The sequence below is a fragment of the Leucoraja erinacea genome, chromosome 15 (assembly GCF_028641065.1).
Source record: "Leucoraja erinacea ecotype New England chromosome 15, Leri_hhj_1, whole genome shotgun sequence".
NCBI lineage: Eukaryota > Metazoa > Chordata > Chondrichthyes > Rajiformes > Rajidae > Leucoraja > Leucoraja erinaceus.
This window is the reverse complement of record NC_073391.1, coordinates 20,695,148-20,720,486: the sequence shown is the minus strand read 5'-3', so window position 1 is coordinate 20,720,486 and position 25,339 is coordinate 20,695,148. Positions and strand designations below refer to the sequence as shown.

Below are 25,339 nucleotides of genomic sequence, written 5' to 3'. Positions count from 1 at the left end.
CTTTGATTGGAGAATGAAGGTTGGAAATTGAAGGGAAAACCAAACAAGGTCAAATGTTTCCTTGGTTTTACTTGCAGTTTGTGCACCCCTGAATTATTGCACCTTTCCAGGCACCGTGCGATTTCTAGCCCACTTCTCGATCTACATTTGGCTTGTTTCTTCTTTGTGGGTCTTACTTGTCAGCCACCATTGTCCAAAGAATAATGATGATCCATTGTCCACTAAGCAATAGTGATTAACCTCCAATCAATATCACTGGCTGTTATCGACTCTTGGATGACCTGAGAATATAAAGGCTTCATTCTTCCGAGGTTAATGAAGTCACGTTTTTCAAACAACTTAATTCAGTGCTTTTAAATTTCATTTGTAGCGTTTACATAGATAAGTGTAATGTACGGTATCTCTTGTGTGTGATATTCCAAAGGATGTATAAAGATCTGTTGAAGTTTATTTTATTTTAGAGACACAGTGCGGAAACAGGCATATTGAGTCCATGCCGACTAGCAATCATCCCAGACACTAGCGCTATCCTACACACTAGGGACAATTTAAATTTTACTGAAGCCAATTAACCTACAAACCTGTATGACTTTGTAGTGTGGGAGGAAACCGGAGCACCCAGAGAAAACCCACACGGTCCCAGGGAGAATGTACAAACTTGGTACTGACAGCACCTGTAGTCAGGATCGAACCCGGGTCTCTGGCACTGTAAGGCAGCAACTCTATCGCTGTGCCATTGTGCCACCCTTAGTGAAGCTATAACTTTCCCAAGGAAGCTCGCTCTCGTCCTCGGAGAATCCAGAGTTAGAAACATAGAAAATAGGTGCTGGAGTAGGCCATTCGGCCCATCGAGCCTGCACTGCCAATCAATATGATCATGGCTGATCAACCAAACAGTACCCTGTTCCTGCTTTTTCCCCATACCCCTTGATTCCGTTAGCCCTAACAGGTAAATCTAACTCTCTTGAAAACATCCAGTGAATTGGTCTCCACTGCCACTTGTGGCAAAGAATTCCACAGATTCACAAATCTCTGGATGAAAAAGCTTTTCCTCAACTCAATCCTAAATAGCCTACCCCTTATTCTTAAAGTCCTAAATGGCCTACCCCTTATTCTTAATTCTTAGTTCTTAGTTTGTATGTGGCTCCAAGCAGCCTTGAGATCTCGCCACAGTGTCCCTCCCACAAAGTGGTGTCGTCTACAGGGTCAACTAGATGTTAGGAGTGGGACTCGAGGACAGACCTCCTGGTGGGTTTTGGACAACTCACTCCCAACCATGATCAAAGACTTATATAAGCAGCTGAAATACATCCAAGTTTTTAAACATGAGAAATAATTTCATTTTAAAACACATATGCTCCAATTTAATTTGTAACACCATTGTTAATGAAAATAATATCATTTATTATATTTAACAAAATACAAACTATTTACCTTCTCTTCCTTTTGCATCCAATGTCTAGATAGTTCAGGCGAGGGGGTGGGGGAAGATTTAATAGGAACCCATGGGGTAACTTGGTTACACAAAGGGCAGTGGGTGTATGGATCGAGCTGCCAGAGGAGGTAGTTGAGGCTGGGACTATCGCAGCGTATAAGAAGGATTTAGACAGGTACATGGAGTGGATAGGTTTAGAGGGAAACGAGGAAAAAACACAGGCAGGTGGGACTAGTGTAGATGGGGCATGTTGGTCAGCATAGGCAAGTTGGGCTGAAGGGCCTGTTTCCTCAGGCTTGACTCTATGACTGGCCCCATTCAAATGAAAGGGACCTTGCTGGGTAATCTAGCTAAGGCTGAGAGGCCAAAGGCAGCGTTTATCTGCTCACCCACCTCAGTATGATGGAGAACCTCCCCTCAACTCAGTTTTGTACAGTGCAGAGGTCAGGTGCCCTGACATTTGACCTCCACCATATTCCCTACTTCCACACTGCAGTGCAGTGAACTAAGGAACAGGTTTAACCATGCCGATGGTCAAATTGCCAGCTAACCATTATCTGGCCCAACATTTTTAAAAAAAATGTTGTTTGAAATCCTCTCAAATTCTGCTCATGAACAAAAACATCAAATCATAAAAGTGCTGATACTACGGTGGTCCATTACTGACTCAACTACTCTTGGCTTTGTCAGATCACAAGGGATGAATTAAACCCAAATAGACTCTATTCCTGTGCTGAAAATACCACGCACAGGAAAACAAAAGCTCTTTGCACAAAGAGTAGCTTGGAAGCACATCAGAGTTGGTTGATCTAACAATGATGTTCTTTCATGTTCCCCAGTTTTAAACCTTTCTAAGCAGCTGTTTGACTACTTGACATATACAGCGGAGCATGAAATAACTGTGTGAAAATCATTAGCAGTATTTAACGAATAAAGGGAAATTGTTTGTGACTGATGTGATCGTATCACCAGGATGCTGCTTAGACGTGGGCTGAATTATCGAAAGAGGCTGGGACATTCTACATTGGAGTGTAGAAGGCTGACGAGTGATCTTATTGAGGTATACAAAATGATGAGGGGCATAGATAAAATGGTCACTCACAGTCCTTTCCCCAGAGTAGAGGATTCTAAACCTAAAGGGTATGGGATTAAGTTGAGAGGGAAGAGATTTAAGTGGGACTCACCCAGGCAGTAATCCTTATCTGGAATGAGCTGTCAGAGAAAACTATAGAACTGGATACAATTCTGACTTTCAAAAGACATTTGGACAGGTATGTGGCTTGGAAGGATTTAGAAGGCTATGGGTCAGATGGTGGCAAACTAGCCTGGAGTGCCAATTTGGTCACCATGGGCAAGTTTGGCCAAAGGGCCAGTTATCGTGTTGTGTAGCTCCATGCCTCTAAGTGTGACCTATTTCATCTCTTTGATCTGAATCATTCAACCAATTTTCCACCCGTATGCTTTTACTTTGGAACTGTGAATGAGAAGGGTTAATATATTGCAGGGAAAACCCAGAACCCCAACCCTCTGACTGCCATAGTGGCTCTGGAGCTCATTCATATCTGCTGGTAATCCCTGGTAGTTGTCTCTGTACATAGGGAGATGTAATTACATTTTCTGACAAACATTAACACTATACTATTTAATTTTAAAAATCAAGCCTGTACATAAGCTTCAGATAATGGTAGATGAATAGAATATTACTTGTGGAACCATCATTTTAAAATCTGACAAGCATTTCTAAAAGCAATGGTACACAAAAAATATTGAAAAGATTTTAAAAAAATCATGTCTGTATCCTTTTTCATGTACCCATCCCTTAGATAATTTAGCTTTTATAGCAGTAAAAAGAGTCTGTTTAATTGTGAAACTGCCTAATTCACATTCATATGTCCTTCATGTATTAAGAAAGTTCTGGGCGTTGTCATGGCCCCCTGGATTTCCATACTCAGAAATTAGCATCTTGTTCCCTATTGCTAATTCCATTGACTTAGCACAAAAGCAGTGATCGAGGACAGTCAAAAGCCCGTAACTTTATTAAGAATTAAGAGAACTGAAAGAAATTGTCAGTTATTTTAGATTGAAGCATTCTGAAACAAATATGAAACAATCTTACTTAGATGACTTGAAATTAAAGCATATAATTAGTTAGTTACCTAATTGTAGCTAATTACAAAATTCAATTACTAGGTCTAAACATCTATCAATTTCTTAAGAATAGATTAACATTTTTAAATAGCCTTAGTGTCCAAATAACATTCACACAAGAATTCACAATATAACATAATGTTTAAATCTCATTATCATGGATTTATAGGCCAAGTGGAAGGAATTTAGTGTTTAATACCGGTAAATTAATGGCTATTTAAATCATCTTGCAAGTGGGTTTTTCTGGAACGCGATCATTTGGAACGTTGCGGTTGCAGTGAATTTAAACCCCATATTGGCAGGAAAACTACTGCCGGTTCGTATGGGGGAAAAAATCACAGTTACGTAATGTAAAATGTGATTTAAAGGCATCTTAAAGAGCACTTTTATACATAAAATAAACGGCTTTCCTTTAAGTTCAAGTTCAAGTTCAAGTTCAAGTGAATTTATTGTCATGTGTCCCTGTATAGGACAATGAAATTCTTGCTTTGCTTCAGCACACAGAACATAGTAGGCATTTACTACAAAACAGATAAGTGTGTCCATATACCATAATATAAATATATACACACATGAATAAATAAACTGATAAAGTGCAAATAACAGAAAATGGGTTATTAATAATCAGACTTTTGTCCGAGCCAGGTTTAATAGCCTGATGGCTGTGGGGAAGTAACTATTCCTGAACCTGGTTGTTGCCGTCTTCAGGCTCCTGTACCTTCTACCTGAAGGTAGCAGGGAGATGAGTGTGTGGCCAGGATGGTGTGGGTCTTTGATGATACTGCCAGCCTTTTTGAGGCAGCGACTGCGATAAATCCCCTCGATTGAAGGAAGGTCAGAGCCGATGATGGACTGGGCAGTGTTTACTACTTTTTGTAGTCTTTTCCTCTCCAGGGCGCTCAAATTGCCGAACCAAGCCACAATGCAACCAGTCAGCATGCTCTCTACTGTGCACCTGTAGAAGTTAGAGAGAGTCTTCCTTGACAAACCAACTCTCCGTAATCTTCTCAGGAAGTAGAGGCGCTGATGAGCTTTCTTGATAATTGCATTAGTGTTCTCAGACCAGGAAAGATCTTCAGAGATGTGCACGCCCAGGAATTTGAAGCTCTTGACCCTTTCAGCCATTGATATAAATGGGGCTGTGGGTCCCCCTCCTACTCCTTCCAAAGTCCACAATCAGTTCCTTGATTTTGCTGGTGTTGAGGGCCAGGTTATTGCGCTGGCACCATATGGACAGTTGCTCGATCTCTCTTCTATACTCTGACTCATCCCCATCAGTGATACGTCCCACAACAGTAGTGTCATCAGCGAACTTAATAATGGAGTTCGCACTGTGACTGGCTACGCAGTCATGAGTATAGAGTGAGTACAGCAGGGGGCTGAGCACGCAGCCTTGAGGTGCTCCCGTGCTGATTGTTATCGAGGCTGACACATTTCCACCAATACGAACAGACTGTGATCTATGAATGAGGAAGTCGAGGATCCAATTGCAGAGGGATACGCAGAGACCCAGTTCTGCGAGTTTGGTAACCAGCTTGGAGGGGATGATTGTGTTAAATGCCGAGCTGTAATCGATGAATAACAGCCTGACATATGAGTTTTTGTTGTCCAAGTGGTCCAGAGCGGAGTGGAGGGCCAGCAAGATCACATCCACCGTTGATCTGTTGTGGCGGTAAGCGAACTGCAGTGGGTCCAGGTATTTTGTCGAGGTAGGAGATGATTTGCACCATGATCAACCTCTCAAAGCACTTCATCACCACCGGCGTTAGTGCCACTGGTCGATAGTCATTGAGGCACGTCACCTTACTCTTCTTAGGCACTGGTATGATTGATGCCTGTCCCGTACATGAAATCCGTCCCTGTTGTCGGCGTTGACGGCTTTAGAAGCAGATTTTAAAATTACTCCAGCGCTGAACTTGTTGAGCAATTAAAAAAATAAATAAATACACAGAACGCCCGTCGGAACGATTCTTCAGCAAAAGCTTGCACTCCAACGAAATATAATCCAGGACAAGGTAGGAGAAAACCGCATTTTAACCCCCCACCCCCCCCCCCCCCCCCCCTCCCCGCAAAGGCGCTAAAATCGCGCACGCGGCCAGGAGCATAATTTCAGCGCCTTTGAAGGTAAATATTGTAACATACCTAAACATTGTCTTCAAAAATATGTTATAACAGCATTTTAAAGACATCCAGACAGTTACAAGGATAAGAAAGGTTAAGAGGGATATGGGCCAAATGGGCAGATGGGACTATAGTAGATGGGTCATCTTGGTTGGCAATCATAAATCCACAAATTGATAGTCCACATCTGGGAAGAGGCAGATTGAGCAGGGGTCTGAGATGCTGGAACCATGACCAGCTACAAGAACAACGACAAATCCAAACCACTATAGTGGAGTCTCCCTGCTGACACCGATGAGAAAGTTCTCTCCAGGGTCCTTCTCGACCTCTGTCATCAAAGATCTCCCCAAATCACACTGTGGATTCCATCCATCTGCAGGCTCGGTGGATGTGATGTTCACTTTATAACAACTCCATGAGGAAGTTAGGGGGAAGTCTTTTTTAACTTCATTAAAACATTTGACTATCGGGTCAGATATTAATGCCTCAGAATTTGAAGCTGCTGGCTATCTCCACTGCAATCAAACATTTTTTGCGTTGATTAGACTTTGTATTCACTAGAGTTAAGCAGAATAAAAGGCAACTTCATTGAAGCATTCAAAATTCTGACATTACTTCAAAGTTTAGTTCCAGTGTTTCGAGAGTCTCAAACCAGGATCACAATTTAAAAGTACAGGGTGAGAGAGTTATCATCTGAGATTAAGAGAATTTATTCACCCTATAGAACTCTTTACCACACACGGTTGTGGAGGCCACATCCTTGAATATATTTAAAGGTATGAAGGGGGGGAATATGGCGTTTTGATGGATGATCGGTTATGAAAGGGATGAATAGCCTGCTCCTGCCCTTTTTTTAATGTGTTTCCACATCGGAAGGAAGAAGGAAGTGTATGCAGGCTTACTGGTCAGATCCCTAAAATCTAGGAGAAGGTGGCGAGGAGCTTGGGTAAAAGTAATAAAAGTGGACGGGAAGTTTAGATACACTTGCAGGCTAGCCAATGTATTTCTAAGTGTGATTTATAACTTTATGAACTGGGGAGAACTTACAGGATGTGGCATTTCAGGCAATCTTATTCTTGTCCTTTCTGGAGATAGAAGTTACGCATACTACTTGCACACGATGCCTGAAGGAGCAGAGAAATGGTGAACAGAACAGAGATGGGCCAAGTGGCCTGTTTCCATGCTGTACAGTTGTTTGATTCTATGACACTGTAATTGATGGCAAATTGTTGAATGGATAGCACTGAATATGGCCAGGAGTTGAGTTGGATAAGCTGCCAGACCTTGAATCTTTCAATATTTCCCAAAGAATGCCTACCACAGTTTTGCCAGGAACCAAACATAACATTCAGCAGCCTAACACCCTCAAAGCTTCATCACAGTAATGTCACTTTGTGTCGGGGCCAGAGCATTTTTATCTGGTTGATAGTTGAGGATTGTCGTAGATGTATCCTGTACAATGTGTCTGCTGTTTGTGCATTAAGTGGCTGCAACAACTATATCCTGGTTGGATTTGATCGCAACCTTCCAAGCTCCATGTGTCAGGTCATCACCAGCTGGCTTGAGATGGTGAGCCTGTGTGTGGGAGCAAAGCACAGCAGAACCACCCAGTGGAAATGTTGGGAATAGCGTGTGGCTTCAAAGTGCGGTTAGTCACAATGGATGGTTACATTGAGAAGGATCATACATTGACCTGCACCGCACTCTGCGTTTAATAGATGCACTTGTCTTTTGCTGTTCCTGGAGTGGAGTGGTTTACAAGCATTTAAAACGTCCTCAGGCACCAAACTGAGGCCCCCTCCTAGAACACCCTGATTCCCTTCGGTAGCCCGTGATCCAAGGCATCTGGAAACAGTTCAAATACATTGCCGTACATTGTAGATTTTTAAAGATCCTTAACTTATGTGAAGTAGTTTAAAATAGTAGCAGTAAGTGAAATAAAATAAAATAAAAACAAAGCACTTGGCTTCACTTACATTTTTGCTATTGCCTGCATGTGAGTTATGGCCGGGGTAAAGATAAGGGACAGATATAAAGTGTGTCCAGCCCCTCAGCTCAAAATGGTTCAACCTGGAGTCCATGTGTACCGCAGGAGATCAGATGTCTGATTTCCAATGTGATTCTGCAGACCACACATATGTGGAAATCAGGAACACTGGCACATGCAGGGATGCCAGCCTGCCCTCCTGTACAGAGCCATTCACTGGCTATCATCATAATCCATTGCAGGAGATAATATTGGTTCCATTGGAGATGACATGATCAGACAGTGCCACCTTCATTTGCAATTCTAATAAGATGTTTTGATGTATTCAGTAAATTTAATATACAAATTAGAGATAAATTTGTTCAATTGAATTCAAACACACAAACTGAGAGTTATTGCATTTATTATTTGAGAAGATTTCCAAATAATACCACTTTTGATTTTGCATAAGATGCTGGGATGGGGTATTGAGGCTCCTCTGTAGAGGGTACACCATTTTCGTTACCCCAAATGTTTGACTCCAGCCACAGTAGCAACTAACCTTGTATAGAATCAATTATCCGTGGGCGAAATGTGACAAAGTTAACAACTCAAAGGAAACTTCGGGAGAGAGGATGCTGATCGTGAAGATGCTGTAGAATGAGTACATTAGCAATTGGCTTGTGGGGGAATTAGCTTGTCGATACAAGGCGGCATGGCGGCGCAGTGAAAACATTGCTTACAGCCACCAGAGAACGGGTTCAATCCTGACTACGGGTCTGTACGGAATTTGTACGTTCTCCCCGTGACCGCGTGGGTTTTCCGCGGGTGCTTTGGCTTCCTCCAAACTGTTCCTCTGCACAGTATGCAGGTTAATTGGTGTCGATAAACATTGCACCATTTGATGAGACAGCTTCTGCTCCAACCCCAATTGCAGTCAATGGGCAAAAATACCTTGCGGAAAGCAAATGGTGACTGTGGTGTCCAAATTACTACTGCACTCATTCTTTTTTGCTTTGACAGGGAAATCATGTGACAGTCCTAAACTTTGAGAGAAAGACTCCTCCGGACATGAGCAAGCGTTCAATACTACATGAAATGAACCAGGTATGTTGGACATGTTCATGATTTCAAGGCCATAATTAAACACCCCTGAAAACGGGCTGCCAAAAGCCTTTATTTTTGTTTTAGAATTTTTCTTTCTCCGCCTTTTTAAGGTTCTGCTGGGCTCTGGTTCCTCAGCTTCCCCCTGAGCGATGAGCTTGTGTAAGAGCCTGGGCAGATTGTCTATCACTGGCAGTTCTGAACCTGTTTTCACATTACATAAAATGGGGATAGGAAGCCCTCGCTTTCTGGGGACAGTAGGTCATGTTTTGTTTACACCAGTGATTCCCATCCATAGTCCAGGTGTAATGATGTCTGCTGCAACTTCATTTTAGCCATTTCCCTCCATACCCACAATCTTCTCCCTCCTTCCTCCTCACCAATGCTGGGGCAACACGGTGGCATAGCGTTAGAGTTGCTGCCTTACAGCGCCAGGGACCCGGGTTCAATCCTGTCAGTACAGAGTTTGTACGTTCTCCCCGTAACTGCCTGGGTATTCTCCGGGAGCTCCAGTTTCCTCCCACATTCCAAAGGTTGGTAGGTTAATTGGCTTTGGTAAAGATTGTAAATTGTCCCTAGTGTGTAGGATCGTGCTAGTGTATGGGGATTGCTGGTCGGCACAGAGTCGGTGAGAAGAGGGACCTGTTTCCGCGCTGTATCTCTAAATAACTGCTTTCTTTCCCACACCCATCCCATCGCCTTTAAGCTAACGAGTCAATGATGAGACCAAATGCTTTGTACCCACCATAAAATTATCATATAGTTTGAAATGATGGACTTCACTAACACAGTTGCAAGAAATTGTTAAACCTTCCATTAGAATTAAACATTTCCTTAGGACATATGTTTTAATTCTGTCATAAGATGGACTGCGAACAAAGAGATGTTTATGATTCTGATCAACAGACAATGGAATATGAATAAGGGGCAAGCCATCTAGAATGGAGATGAGGAAATACGTTTGAGTTGTGAGTCTGTGGAATTCTCTGCCTCAGAGGGCGGTGGAGGGCGGTGGAGGCCAGTTCCCTGGATGCTTTCAGGAGAGAGTTAGATAGAACTCTTAAAGATAGCGGAGTCAGGGGATATAGGGAGAAGGCAGGAACGGTGTACTGATTGTGGATGTTCAGCCATGTTCACATTGAATGGCGGTGCTGGCTCGAAAGGCTGCACCTATTGTCTATTGTCTATTGTCCATTGTCTAACTTAGAAGGCATAATTTATCTGGTACATTTTATTGGTTTAGGTATATTAATTTGAATTTTTTAATTATTCATGATTTTTTTTTCCAGTTGCGAGAACTAAGACATGAGAATCTCGTAATGTTCTTCGGTGTGTGTGTTGATGCAACAAGAGTGTTTATAGTTACACAATGCTGCAAAAGAGGAACCTTAATGGTAAGCCATTTGACATAAAGGTTTTTTTGGCATTGCTTAGTACCTGTATTCTCAAATGTGTAACATGCACTCTCAGGTTCGTGTCTCCAGTCCATGAAGGTGGAGATGATGTGGTCAGATGCCCTGACTATTTCCTTCACTTTGTCTTGTCCACCAAAACAAATCTTCTCTCCAACCTTCTTCGGAGCCCACGACTTACTCCATTTATTAAGGTGCTTCTTTTTCACGTTGAAGTATAAAATGTCAAAGTGTGGTTTGTTATTGGGTCATAAAGTCAAACAGAGTGGAAACAGGCCCTTCGGCCCAATGCCCACACCGACCAACATGTACACTGGTTCACCTGCCTGCATTTGGCCCATGATCCCTCTAAACCTACCCTATCCATGTACCTGTCTAAGTGTTTCTTAAATGTTGCGATAGTACCTGCTTCAACTACCTGCTTCAACCTACTTCCTCCAGCAGCTCGTTCCATATACCCACCACCCTTTGTGTAGAAAAGTTACCTCTCAGGTTCCTATTAAATCTTTCCTCACTCATCTTAGTTGTAGTTACCTACTACCTTGTTGTAGTTTTAAGTAGTGAATGAACAAAGCCAAGCACTGATACAAATTACAGCTTCCACAGGTCAGAGATTTGTTAAATACGCTTGTCCATTCACAAGTTAAGTTATTTACAATTGCGTCCAATTTCCAAATGGATGTAAAAGTCTGCGCAACGTTCTAATCATCACACTTTATTTAAAATATTCAATTTCTTTCAATAGGACATCCTGAACAATGTAGAATTTGAACTTGACTGGATTTTCAAGCTCTCGTTATGTTATGATATAATTAACGTGAGTATCTGCAGGTAATATTTGGACATTAGCAAAGTAAAGATTCACTGCGATATTGTGATATCAAGTATATTTGCATGGCTTCTGTTACATTCATTGAGCAAATTAATAAGGCTGGTTGGGATTTAGTTTCAACTGTTTCCATCTGTACTTCCCACCCAACCCAACCCAAGGACATAAACACCCAAGCTGGACTGATTGATCACAGGGCTGGGGTTTAGGGGTGGGGACGGGGTAGGGCCTTTCATGCTTGAGGGGCTGAGACAGGAGCAAAGGACTAGATTCCTAAAGAATCTCATTGTAGATCTGAATATACTCCCTTTCAATTGCGTTACCTGCTTAACAATGATGTGTTTTTCCCTGTTTTTTTTTTTTAAGTGAAGCAGTGTGAAATTGTGAGCATTAGTGATAGGATGAGAATTTTTATACTGACGAATTGTAATGTTTATGTTGGCCTAAAATAGGACACCTTGATAGTGTCCTCTGTGATGTTCAAAGGAAAGACTCTGAACTCTTGAACTCTTGTCCTTATATCCTCCATCATCTCCGACTTCAAGTTAATCAAGAATGGATTAGGACTCAAAGTTGGCATCAATTTTTAAATTGCTTTATCATGGGGTACATTGATCAGATGTAAGGTAATGGGCCTCATACTGTAGCTATTGATGACTGGAACTATCATACTGTACGTCCTAATTAGTAAAATCACAAATTAAACATTTCTTCAGCATGTTTCTATTCATTTTGTCACAGGAATGATGAAGGAACTAATCATTTATTTCTTATTAAAACAACACAAACTGAAAACACAACATTCCAGTTTAATCTATTAACTTCTCTTTATTCAATTAACCTGATGAAAATTCATTCATCTTTGAAGCATTCATTATAAATTTGATTATCTCTCTTTCTATGGAAAGTTACAACCAGTTTGTAGATAGTCCGACGACAGAAGATGAAGTACTAATTTCTCAGTTAAATTCAAAATGGTCATAGACAATAGACAATAGGTGCAGGAGTAGGCCATTCGGCCCTTCCAGCCAGCACCGCCATTCAATGTGATCATGGCTGATCATCCCCATTCAGTACCCCGTTCCTGCCTTCTCCCCATATCCCCTGACTCCGCTATCTTTAAGAGCCCTATCTAGCTCTCTCTTGAAAGTATCCAGAGAACAAGTCTCCACCGCCCTCTGAGGCAGAGAATTCCACAGACTCACAACTCTGTCAGAAAAAGTGTTTCCTCGTCTCCATTCTAAATGGCTTACCCATTATTCTTAAACTGTGGCCCCTGGTTCTGGACTTCCCCAACATCGGGAACATGTTTCCTGCCTCTAGCGTGTCCAAACCCTTAACAATCTTATATGTTTCAATGAAATATCCTCTCATCCTTCTAAACCCCAAGCCCAGCTGCTCCATTCTCTCAGCATATGACAGTCCCGCCATCCCGGGAATTAACCTTGTAAACCTACGCTGCACTTCCTCAATAGCAAGAATGTCCTTCCTTAAATTAGGGGACCAGAATTGCACACAATACTCCAGGTGTGGTCTCATTAGGGCCCTGTACAACTGCAGAAGGACCTCTTTGCTCCTATATTCGACTCCTCTTGTTATAAAGGCCCATATGCCATTTGCTTTCTTCACTGCCTGCTGTACCAGCATGCTTACTTTCATAGACTGATGAACAAGGACCCCCAGATCTCATTGTACTTCCCCTTTTCCCAACGATGCCATTTAGATAGTAATCTGCCTTCCTGTTTTTGATACCAAAGTAGATAACCTCACATTTATCCACATTAAACTGCATCTGCCATGCATCTGCCCACTGCCCCAACCTGTCCAAGTCACGCTGCATTCTCATAGCATCCTCCTCACAGTTCACACTGCGATCCAACTTTGTGTCATCTGCAAATGGTCATGGAATGGTAGAGGATAGTTTGGAAATTAAGTTGCTGAATTGGAGGAAGACAGAACCTTGCTAAAAAAAAGTCTGGGAGCAGTGACATTCAGATATATCAATATCTGACAAGGGGGAGTCTTACAAAGGTTTAATCATAAGGGTTCATGTCCAATAAGCACCTTTCAGAGTGAAATGCAAGGAAGAAAAATTCAGGGAATCGTAGATTTCTAGGTATATCAAAAGTTTGACATAGAAAAATAAAGAAACATCTGGCAGGTAAAGAGCGCAGAGAACATGTGACACCCTTCAGGAGAGTAGAACATGGCATGGGGTACTTAAAATAAAATTAGGAAGATAAGGAGGTGCTTCAAATTGTTACTGGCAGATAAGAATAAGGAAAATGCCTAACTACAGGCCAATTTGTCTAATGATACTGATAGGGAAGATAGTGTCATTGAGTGATAGCATCATAGCATCATAGAGTCATAGAGTCACAGTGTCACAGAATCATAGTGATAGCATCATAGAGTGACACAGCATGGAAACAGGCCCAACTTGCCCCAACTTGCCCACACCATCCAATGTGTCCCAGCTACACTAGTCCTACCTGCCTGCGTTTAGCTCATATCCCTCCAAACCTGTCCTATCCATATACCTGCCTAACTGCTTCTTAAACATTGGGGGTAGTCCCAGCCTCAACTGCCTCCTCTGGCAGCTTGTTCCATACATCTACCACCCTTTGTGCGAAAAGTTACCCTTCAGATTCCTATTAAATCTTTTCCCGTTCACCTTAAATCTACATCCTCTGGTCCTTGATTCACCTACTCGGGGCAAGAGACTCTGTGCATCTACCTGATCTATTCCTCTCATGATTTTCTACATCTCTGTATGATCACCCCTCATCCTCCTCTGATCCAAGGAATAGAGTCCCAGCATATTAAACCTCTCCCTAAAGCTCACATCCTCTATCCTGGCAACATTCTCGTAAATCTTCTCTGTACCCTTTCCAGCTTGATAACATATGTCCTATAACATGGTGCCCAGAATTGAGCACAATACTCTAAATGTGGCCTCACCAATATCTTATGCAACTGCAACATGACCCACCAACTTCTATACTCAATATTCTGACTGATGAAGGCCAAAAGCCTTTTTGACCACCCTATCCACCTGTGACTTCACCTTCAAGGAACCATGTACCTGCACTCCTAGATCCCTCTGCTCTACAACACTCTCCTGAGCCCTACCATTCACTGCCCATGTTAGATTTCCCAAAATGCAACACCTCACATTTCTCTGTATTAAATTCCATCAACCATTCCTCAGGTCACCTGGCCAATTGATCAAGATCCTGCTGCAACTTTTCACAACCTTCTTCACTATCTGCTAAACCCTCCACTTTTGTATCATCTGCAAACTTGCTAATCTTGCCATGCATGTTCTCATTCAAATCATCGATATCGATGACAAACAGTAACGGGCTCAGCACGGAACCCTGATGCACACCACTAGTCATCGGCCTCCAGTCCGACAAGCAACCTTCCTGCCTCCTTCCTTGAAACCACTTTTCTATCCATTCAGCTATCTCTCCTTGGATCCCATGTGATCTAACCTTCCAAAGCAACTGATCATGTTGAACCTTGTCGAATGCAGAAAGTCGAAAGTCATATGGTTATAAGTGACCTTCGGCCCATTAAGTCTACTGCGCCATTCAATCATGGCTGATCTATCTCTCCCTCCTAACCCCATTCTCCTGCCTTCTCCCCATAACCCTTGACATCTATACTAACCAAGAATCTATCTATCTCTGCCTTACAAATATCCATAGACAGCCTCCACAGCTTTTTGTGGCAAAGAATTCCATAGATTCACCATCCTCTGACTCAAGAAATTCCTCCTAATCTCCTTCCAAAAGAAATGCCCTTAAATTCTGAGTCTTCTAGACTCTCACATTAGTGGAAACATCTTCTCCACATCCACCCTGTCCAAGCCTTTCACTATTCGGTAAGTTTCAATGTGGTCTCCCCTCATCCTTCTAAACTCCAGCGAGTACAGGCCCAGTGCAGTCAAATGCTCATCATATGTCAACATTCATTCCTGGGATCATTCTTGTAAACCTACTCCTGACTCTCTCCAGAGCCAGCACATCTTTCCTCAGATATGGTGCCCATAATTACTCACAATACTCCAAATAATCTCAGCAATACATACCTGTTTTTGTATACAAGCTCTTGAAATAAATGCTAGCATTGCATTTGCCTTCCTTACTACCGATTGCAAATTAACTATTTGAGAATCTTGCACCAGCACTCCCAAGTCCTTTTGCACCTCCGATTTCTGGATACTTTTCCCATTTTGTCCATGCCTTTTTTCCTACTACCAAAATGCATGACTCCATACCTTGCTACACTATATTCCATCTGTCACTTCTCTGCACACTCTCCCACCTTGTGCAAGTCCCTTTGCAGAGTCCCTGCTTTCTCTACACTATCTCACCTATTTTCGTGTATACCTTGTCGAACGTAACAAAATACATTGATAAGAACAGTGCAGTTGATATAATTTTTAGAGACTTCAATAAGGCCTTTGACAAGATTCACCTGGGAAACTAGTCCAAAGGGTTATAGCCCATGGAATCCAATAGATAATCCTAGTTTGCAAATGGTCAGAAGAATGGTAGATAAAATGTGGTCCCAATAAGTGTGGTGATGTATTTTGGAGAGGGGAGGGGGGGGGGGGGGGTGGTGCTCTAAGAAGGGTAGGACATATACCATGAATGGTAAGGCCCTGGAAAATATTGAGGAAAAGACAGACTATTTCATACAAGTCCAAAGACAAGGCGACAGCATAGACAGAAAAAAGTAAAATAAATTAGCTTCAATCAGATTATTAGAATAGATAGAATGCCTTTTATTGTCATGCAAACAACTTGGTTTGAACGACATTTCATTTTCTACAGTTTTTACATTACAAAAAAACCCAAGACCCACACTTAACACAGTTTACATAAACAATATTAATTTCAACTGTTGTAATAAATGTTGCCTGTGAAGAGAATGAATGATGTTTTGTATTTTAACTAGGGCATGATATTTTTACATGATAGTCCAATGAAGTCTCATGGTAACCTAAAGCCTAAAACCTGTCTAATAGACAGCCGAATGCAAGTAAAGCTATCAGGATTTGGACTCTGGGAGCTCCAATATGAAACCAAAAGGAAATTAATCTTTGCTGAAGATATGGATTACACAGGTAATTCAAATAACTCTAAAGCGAATCTTAGAAAGGGTAAGCGATTCGGAATTTACAGTTTGTTCTCACATGCATCCCATTTATCTTCCGGCAGATCTATACTGGACTGCCCCTGAACTATTACGACGTGAGGAATGCCCATACAATGGGACCCAGAAAGGGGATGTATATGGTTTTGCCATCATTACAAAAGAATTGATTCATCATGGGGAAAAAGGTCCCTACCACGATTTTCTGATGGAGCCAAAAGGTAAAATAGATCATTTATCACCATGAATTTTATTATGCTATTTTTCATTTAACACAACTATCTAGATTTACAAGATCAAATATTGTGTCATTGCTTAGAATCAATTTTTGCATCGTTGTCCTTTCTAGTTTGGGATCAACTCCATTGCTAAAGGTTGATTCACAGAGAAATACGACAGGGAAACAGTCCTTCCACGCCTACACCGATCACCACGCCCACACCGACCATCCAACCATCAAGTCCACTCCAACCATCAACTACTCATTTGTGTAATACTACATTCATCACATTTTCCCTACATTCCCCACATTTCTCCCACATTCCAGCCCTCACCTACACACAAGCGACAGTTTGCAGGGGCCAATTAACCTACCAACTCACCCATCTTTGGGATGTGAGATGAAACTAAAACATCCAAAGAAAAGCCATGCAAGATTGGTACCTGGGTCTCTGGGGCTGTGAGAGCTAACCTGCACCACTGTTATCACTAATTATCTGATGCTAACTGCATCACTAATTATTTGATGTCATATTCTAGCTTAAATTACCAACCATAAGTAGACAACAAGTCATATTTATTGCCAGGAAGTGTTGGAAATTTGAAGATAGAATGCCAAATTGTCATTGATATGCTTTAATGAAAATTAATTAATGAATTTTCACTTAGGCTGCTGTAGACCGATAGTCCATCAGGCGTCATAGTTAGTCTGGTTCTTTCACCTTTACACTTTAGAGATACAGCATAGAAACAGGCACTTTGGCTCACTGAGTCCCTGCCGACCAGCGATCATTCCATACAGAATAGAATATAGAATAGTTTCTTTATTGTCATTGTAACATGAACCATGTACAACGAAATTTAAAAATGTCAGCCAGTCAGTGCACCATTCAAACATTTCTAAAAGCTAACGATACATACAAGGTAAAATATTAAAAAGATAAACAACTAAAATAAATATCATGAAAATAGCACGCATCAACACCCAACCCTACATCCTTCTGTCGATTTCACAGTGTACCACAGTCCCTTAGTATGTATCGCCCCTGCGTTCCTTGGCGGCTACATTTAGTGCCTTTATAGCAGTGGGGTAAAAACTGTTACTAACTTTAACTTTAACTGTTACTAACTTTAACACTAACATTATCCTAAACACTGGGGACTATATTTGTTTTACAACTTACCAAAACCAATTAACCTACAAACCTGTATGCCTTTTGAGTGTAGGAGGAAACTGGAAAATCTACCATGACAGAGAGAGAATGTACAAGCTCCGTACAGACAGCACCCGTCGTTAGGATTGAACCTGGGTCTCCAGCGCTGTAAGGCAGCAACTCTACCGCTGCACCACTGTGCTGCCCCTGCTGCATATCTTCTTCACAGTAATCTTTTCCCAATCTGCTTCTTTATTCTCTCACCTCTAGTCTCCACCGTTCTGTTACTAACTTTTTCCTTACCTTTCTCAAACATTGCAACCCTCGCTATTAGATTCATTTGGTGTTTTTAACTTTTAATCCAACAATAATTTTGGCACGTTAAATTTAGATGTGTTAATATTGAGGAACTTTCTATCTTGCATAAACAAAATCAACTTAAAGTAGTCAGGTGTAGATCAACATTTTCTCAACCAATTGTACTGGTTCTTAATGACAAAATAAGAAAACCATCCCTTTAATGTTGAGACATATTCTCCAGAAAACTGTTAAAACGTTCTACTTTTCTTCACATTACTTTCAGATCTGTTGAGCAGGCAGTACCAAGCTTGGTGTTCTACCTAGGATCATAAAGTCATCAGGTCATAAGTGATAGGAGCAGAATTAAGCCATTCGGCCCATCAAGTCCACTCCGCCATTCAATCATGGCTGATCTATCTCTCCCTCCTAACCCCAATTTCCTACCTTCTCCCCATAACCTCTGACACCGGTACTAATCATAGTACATTTATACATAGTATGTAATAATCATAGGGTATCACATGTTGTTCAGCCTACCAAATCTGCCAGGACCATCAAGCACCCATTTACATTAATTTTATTCTAATCCTATTTTATTTCACCCACATTCTCAGCATCTGCCCTCAGTTTCCACCACTCACCTAAATTGGGGATAATGTACTGTAACCAATCAACCTCCCAAGCACGTGGCGTGGAAGGAAAATGGAGCCCCTGGCGGAAAACCCACAGGGAAGTAGCACTTATGGAGCAATAGTAAGCAAGTAGAAGTCTGATAGCAGCAAAAAGGACAAAATATTCAACAACATGATATCTGAACTCAAACCAGGAAATGCTAAACAAAGTCAATAGGTTGGGCTGAGGGCAGAGAGACACTTAATGGCAATAACCTGTAAATGTTTAATCAGACTTTACTGGATTTTAATTTGCACTAGACATTATTCCCTTTATCATTTATCTGTACATTGTGGACAGCTAGGTTATACATCAGTCAAACATGTATAGTCTTTCCGCTGACTGGTTAGCACACAATAAAAAGCGTTTTATTGTACCTCTATACTCGTGACAAAAAAATAAAATAAAATAAATGTTGGAGATATAACAGCAATGAAGTGTCTGTTATCACCCTCTTTCATCGACCTTTGTCAACTCCTATTGCCATTTCATCTCTGTCATCTTCTCAGTCCTTCCATTTTCTTCTCGCATCTTGTCATTTTTCTCTTCATCTTAAAACCTGTTAACCTCAACATTTTCCCCGGTGCAATGCCGCCTCCGGTTCAGGTAATGTCAATGAAACACGTTAAAGAGTCTTAATTATCACGTTATTTTGCTGTTCATTTTATTGTCCTTAGAAATTATTAGTAAACTCATAAACCCTATAATGCTGCTGAGACCCACCCTGTCGGCTGAGAAGTGTACGGAACAGATTGTCACTCTGCTGAAATCCTGTTGGGATGAATGTGCTGACAAAAGACCAGGCTTTCACTCAATCAAACATACACTGCGAAAGGACAATCCTGAAGGGTGAGTCTTAAAAGATGCACCGCTTGACACTGCTGGAAGCTTCTCTGGTCCTTAGTATTGACCTGCACATTAGCTAGTTAGGAGTTCACAACGACTCTGATAGAATCAACGCTTCCTAATATCAGTGGGGCAGCTATTTCTTAGAGAAACCAGGGACTGGGGGTAGAGTATGGGGCAAAAAGCAAACTGCTAGATGACTCAACGGTTCCGGCAGCATCTGTGGAAGGAAATGGACATTTATGGGTTACCAGAAATCAGACAATTCAATATTTATGACTTCAGGTTGTAGACTGTTCAGGTGCAATATGATGTGCTATTCTTCGACACAACACGCTCACCCAATGCCCCTTACTCTCTCCTGATCTACCCAGGCTGTCTCATGCCACCACTTTTTTCCAACATTCTCGTCCCCAGTCACCTATCACCCAGTTTGCTTCACCTCTCCCCATCAACCCCCTCTGCTCATCACCTGCACACTCCTACCACACCTCTCCCTCCACTGTAACCATCTGCCCACTGTCCCTCCCTTCTTTGGTTCTAAACTTCCTTTTGAATCAAATTATCACAGCCTTTTGTTGCCTCCACTTTATCACCTCCAGCCTCTGTCGCCATCTCTTCCACTCTCTCTCCGTCTGAATCCATTTGCCAATAAACCCCCTCCTCAACTGGATTCACCTATCATTTGCAAGCTCTTGCTCCACCCCTCCCCCTCACCTCTTTATATAACCTTTCTTTCCTCTATTCTTTCAGTCCAGCTTAAAGGTCTCGATCGAAAATGCCGACTTACCATTTGACACTCCATAGACCTCCATAGACACTGCCCGACCTGCTGAATTTGGTCAGCAGGTTGTTTTTTGCTGTCATCAGTTTATCATCCAAAGGGAGATATTTTTGTGGTGCCGTTCATTTCTCACAGATTTCTGTAAATAATGTACTGTCTGAAACAATTGATGAATGATGTCAATAGTAAATAATAGTCTCAGTTCTGATAAAGGTCATGAAACCTCTCTTTCTGCAATACCTTCTCTAAATATACCAGCAAAGAAATCTGTGTGTCGATCTGCTGACTGCAAACATAGTCCCCTCGTGAAGAACAGGAGAACATGCAAAAGTTGATAGTTGACCTTCTTTGCAGTGATATATTGAATGCACACATTCAGATATCAGGGAGCATCCCTATATCACGGAATTGCATCCCTTGGTTCCTGCCCTAGGTTTCTGCTTTAATGCAAAGGAAACATGGGCTCACATAATATTATTATTGGTGCCATTCTTTAGGCCAATCATGGAAGGACTCTACCTGGGAACTTGCTCACCTTCTCCAGGGTCAGCCTCTCTCTAAGAAAGCGGCCTCACCTTCTAAACATTTTTCCCCCCTTTTTATTGTCTGTATTCCAAAATATTCAGTATTTTCTATTTTTGTAACTACCTTTTATGAGTTCAATTGATCAAAAGCTGAAAGACTGTGAGGCCTTGTCCACACGTCCTAAAGTCGTTCCCTATGCTCTCAGCTTGAGGTAATCCTTGCAGCTAATGAACCGTCAACATTTGTCAGCATGCGATCAATTAATGGTTGCAGTTGTGTTTCAATTCAGTGTGAAGTGCAAAACCAAGCTAAGTGAGTTTCGGGAATGGCTGTTCTCCTGAGCTATAGGGAGAGGTTGAGGGGGTGATCTTATAGAGGTGAATAAGATCATGAGGGGAGTAGAGGAAATCAAGAACCAGAGGACTAAGGTGACGGGGGCAAGATTTAAAAGGAACTTCAGGGACAATGTTTTTATACAAAGGGTGGTAGGGATATGGAACAAGCTGCTGGAGGAGGTGGTTGAGGCAGGGATTATCACAATGGTTAAAAAACTTCACAGGTACATGGATAGGACAGGGTAGGTTTAGAGGGATATGGGCCAGACGCAGGAAGTTGGGACTAATGTAGATGGGGCACGTGCGCAAGTGGATCCGAAGGGACTGTTTCCACACTGTATGGTTAGATATTTCTCTTGATCTTTATAGTGAAGTGAGCATTCTAGATGCTATGGTGGATAAACTGGAAAAATATGCAAATCACTTGGAAGAGGTGGTTGAAGAAAGGACTCGCCAACTCACACAGGAGAAGGCGAGAATTGACCAGCTCCTGATCAACCTGTTGCCAAGGTACTGCATCCTTGACTTTCCAATAAGGAAACTCACAAAGTTAAACTTATACCATTCTTATTTGAAGTCTATAAATGAACTATTCTAACTATAAATAGGACTGTGAATAAATATGTACTGGAAGACTACACTATCATGAAACGTTGGATCTTTATGAAACACAAGGTATAATCCTTTCATGACCTCATTGAACATACTGAGATTGAACGACCCAGTTCCGACTCTGGCAAGTCACTTGTAAGTCTTTGACAAGTGTCAAGAGTCAAAAGTGTTTAATTGTCATTTGCAACAGGGCCAGAATAATGAAATTCTTACTTGCTGCAGCTTAACAGGCACATTAAACGTAATAATACAGTATAACATGATGGTGTAAGCTTTAGCCCATAGTGTGACGTCAGTGCAAAGTCCATATTTCAGTGCTGAGGTAAAGCTTTGGCTAAGGTTGTGCAGGTGGTTCATGAGCCAGATGGTTGATGGGAAGAAGTTGCTCCTGAACCCGTAGGTAATGGTTCTCAAGCTCCTGTAACCACTTCCCAGGAGGAGCAACGAGATAATAATATGGCCACAGTGTGGGTCTTTGATGATGTTAGCTGCTTTCTCGAGATAGAGCTTCCTGTAGATTCTTTGCTTGTTGGGGGGTCAATGCATGTGATGGGCCTGGCAATTTATCTGCTGCCTCCTTTGTTCTTAGGCATTCAAGTTACCCAACCAGGCCATGATGTAGCCACTCAATATGTTCTCCATTGTACATCTGTGGAAGTTCGATAGAGTATTTGGTGGCATGCCAAATATAAAAAATATTAAGCAAAATTCCCATTTAAGTACATTACACATCAATATCTGTATTAATACCTTTTTGTAGAGTAGCTGAAACCCTGAAGATCACAGGGGCTGTGATGCAGTGGTGCAGTGGCAGAATAGCACCAGAGACCTGGATTCAATCCTGACTATGGGTGTTGTCTGTGCGGAGTTTGTGTGTTCTCCTTGTGACCACATTGGTTTTCTCCAAGTGCTCTACTTTCCTCCCACACTCCAAAGACGTGCAGAAATTTAAGTTAATTGGCCGGTAAAATTGTAAATTGTCACTAGCGTGTAAGATATGGAACTAGTGTACTGGGTGATCGCTGGCCGGTGCAGACCCATGTGGGCCAAAGGGCCTGTTTCTGTGCTGTATCTCTAAAGTCTAAATCAGCTTTTTAATCTTTCAGGTCAATCACTTAGGCTCATTTCTGTATGTGGTGAAGCGGTCAACTGTTGATGCCATGGATGATGCTAACTATTTTATTTACCAACAGTTTCATTGCCGAGCAACTCATGCAAGGAAAGGCTGTGGAGCCAGAATTCTTTGAATCAGTAACCATCTTCTTCTCAGACATCGTTGGCTTCACCAAGCTTTGCTCCATCAGCTCCCCTCTGCAGGTTGTAGATATGCTCAATGACCTGTACAGCTTATTTGATGAAATTCTCAAGTTTTATGACGTATATAAGGTAAGACTGGATATTGAAAGAACAAGGTAAAGTCAAGTTGCACATAGCCATTGTAATTGCACTTCAAATGCTTGCAATCAGTACTGTTTAAAAAAAAATATGTTTGAAATTAACCCTCACATTGTATGATGGTTGCACCCAGTCTGTTGATACTAACTAATATCCTACTGCTCAATTAAATTTATATGCTTTAGCCTTCAATAAATTCAGCTTCTTCATGCTCAAATTGAGACATAGTCATATAGCACAGAAATAAGCCTTTCAGCCCAACTTGTCCCTGCCAACCAAGATGCCATAGAAACATAGAAACATAGAAATTAGGTGCAGGAGTAGGCCATCGGCCCTTCGAGCCTGCACCGCCATTCAATATGATCATGGCTGATCATCCAACTCAGTATCCCGTACCTGCCTTCTCTCCATACCCCCTGATCCCCTTAGCCACAAGGGCCACATCTAACTCCCTCTTAAATATAGCCAATGAAACTGGCCTCAACTACCCTCTGTGGCAGAGAGTTCCAGAGTTGCCCCACTGGTTAGTCTGATTTACCCGCATTTGACCGACATTCCTCAAAACCTTCCCTATCCATGCACCTATCCAAATGCGTTAAAAATATTGTGACTGCCCCCAACTACCTCCTCTGGCAGCTCTTTCCATATACTCACCACCCTCAGGTTCCCAGTATATTTTACCCCTCTCACCTTTTACCTATGCCCTCTAGTTCTTGATTGACCTACCCAGGGAAAGAGACTGTGGTTTCGCCCTGTCTATCCCCCTCATGATTTTGTACATCGTTATCAGGTCACCCCTCGGTTTCCTGCACTCCAAGGAGTAAGGTCCCAGCCTTACCCTACAGCTCAGGACCTCGTGTCCTGGCAATACTCTTGTAAATCTTCTCTGCACCCTTTCAAGCTGAATGCCATCTTTTCTCTAGCTGGAAGTGACCAAAACTGAGCACAGTACTCCAGGAATGGCCTCACCAACATATGTGTGATGGGTACTTGGAGTCATAGTGTCATACAGTGTGGAGACAGGCCCGTCGGCCCTACTTGCCCACATCGACCAACATGTCCCATCTACACTCGTTGTACCTGCCTGCGTTTGGCCTATATCCCTATAAACCTGTCCTATCCAGGTACCGTCCAAATGTTTCTTAAACATTGCAATAGTACCTGCCTCAACCACCTGATCTGGCAACTTTCCTGGGAGAGTTTGACCATTGCTTATTGTGATGGAGGGCTGCCTCCTTGAGCCACTAGGACCACATGATCAAGATAGTCCATGGTGTTGCTAGGAAATGAAGTCCAGGATGTTGAACCACCAGTGTAAATGGGATGATAATAATTTTATTTAAAAATATTCCACCTGGAATGGGATATTAAATGCTAACATAGTTACATCCAAGTGCTCCTATCATTTAACTATTCCTCATATTGGTACTGAATTGTTGTTGAAATTCAATAAAATAACCAGAGCAATGGCAACATTTAGCAAGTTCAAATAGTATACAATATGGTGAATGGCAGTGTAATGATACTTGTGCACAGATAACCCACATATGGGGGGGATGATGTCCGTTATAGCCCATTGTCCGCTATAACCAAGTAAGAGATTTGTTCTAACCACCCAGCAAGCAAAGAGATTTTCTCAAATACAAAATTATTTTTAACAGCTAAAACATGTATTTTTGTTGTTGCAAGCTAAAAATATTAAAGGCTGTTTGTACATTGTTTAATTGTGTATCATTGCACAAGTGTTGATCGAACCAATTGCTTGTCAAATTCAATGGCCTCCCGCAGTGTTCCGAGCTGCTTGTGTTCTAAAAGAGACGGTGGTGTCTGATTATCCCCTGTGGGGATACTGTCCATTATAACCAAAGTCCAATATAAAGAGGGCCGTAATAACAAGAGTTGACTGTGTTGTCCCACGCCTGACACATTTTTTCTTTTGCAAAATACGAATCCAATGCAAAAATAAAATTGTTAGTTTGTTGCCTGCTCACTTTGGTTAGTTTTAGATTTTTGTTCAGTTTTTTTAAATTGCCTCTGTTATTTGACCACAGGTTGAAACAATAGGAGATGCCTACATGGTAGCAAGTGGACTTCCAATTCGCAATGGAATGGAGCACGCTGGGGAAATTGCCACAATGTCTTTGCATTTTCTCAAGCTCCATTGCCGCCTTTAAGATAAGACACATAAAAAATGTACAATTGCAACTTCGCATCGGTCTCAATACAGGTAACACTAATGTATTGTCTGTTTTAAAGTGGGGGGGGGGGGGGGGGGGGGGGGGGGGGGGGGGAGGTTGGGGAGTATCCTGTTCCAGC

The 25,339-nt window shown here is 41.9% G+C and overlaps 1 protein-coding gene across 1 annotated transcript in view; it reads left to right on the top strand.

The window, feature by feature from the left end:
* gucy2g (guanylate cyclase 2g) overlaps positions 1-25,339 on the top strand; it is a 46,016-nt gene that overhangs the window by 16,406 nt on the left and 4,271 nt on the right. The window contains 11 exon segments of the mRNA XM_055647459.1: positions 7,014-7,273; positions 8,694-8,777; positions 10,064-10,168; positions 10,932-11,003; positions 15,984-16,152; positions 16,247-16,402; positions 19,204-19,375; positions 21,386-21,526; positions 22,822-23,014; positions 25,075-25,176; positions 25,178-25,250. Of these exon segments, the coding sequence (XP_055503434.1) occupies positions 7,014-7,273; positions 8,694-8,777; positions 10,064-10,168; positions 10,932-11,003; positions 15,984-16,152; positions 16,247-16,402; positions 19,204-19,375; positions 21,386-21,526; positions 22,822-23,014; positions 25,075-25,176; positions 25,178-25,250 (1,527 nt within the window).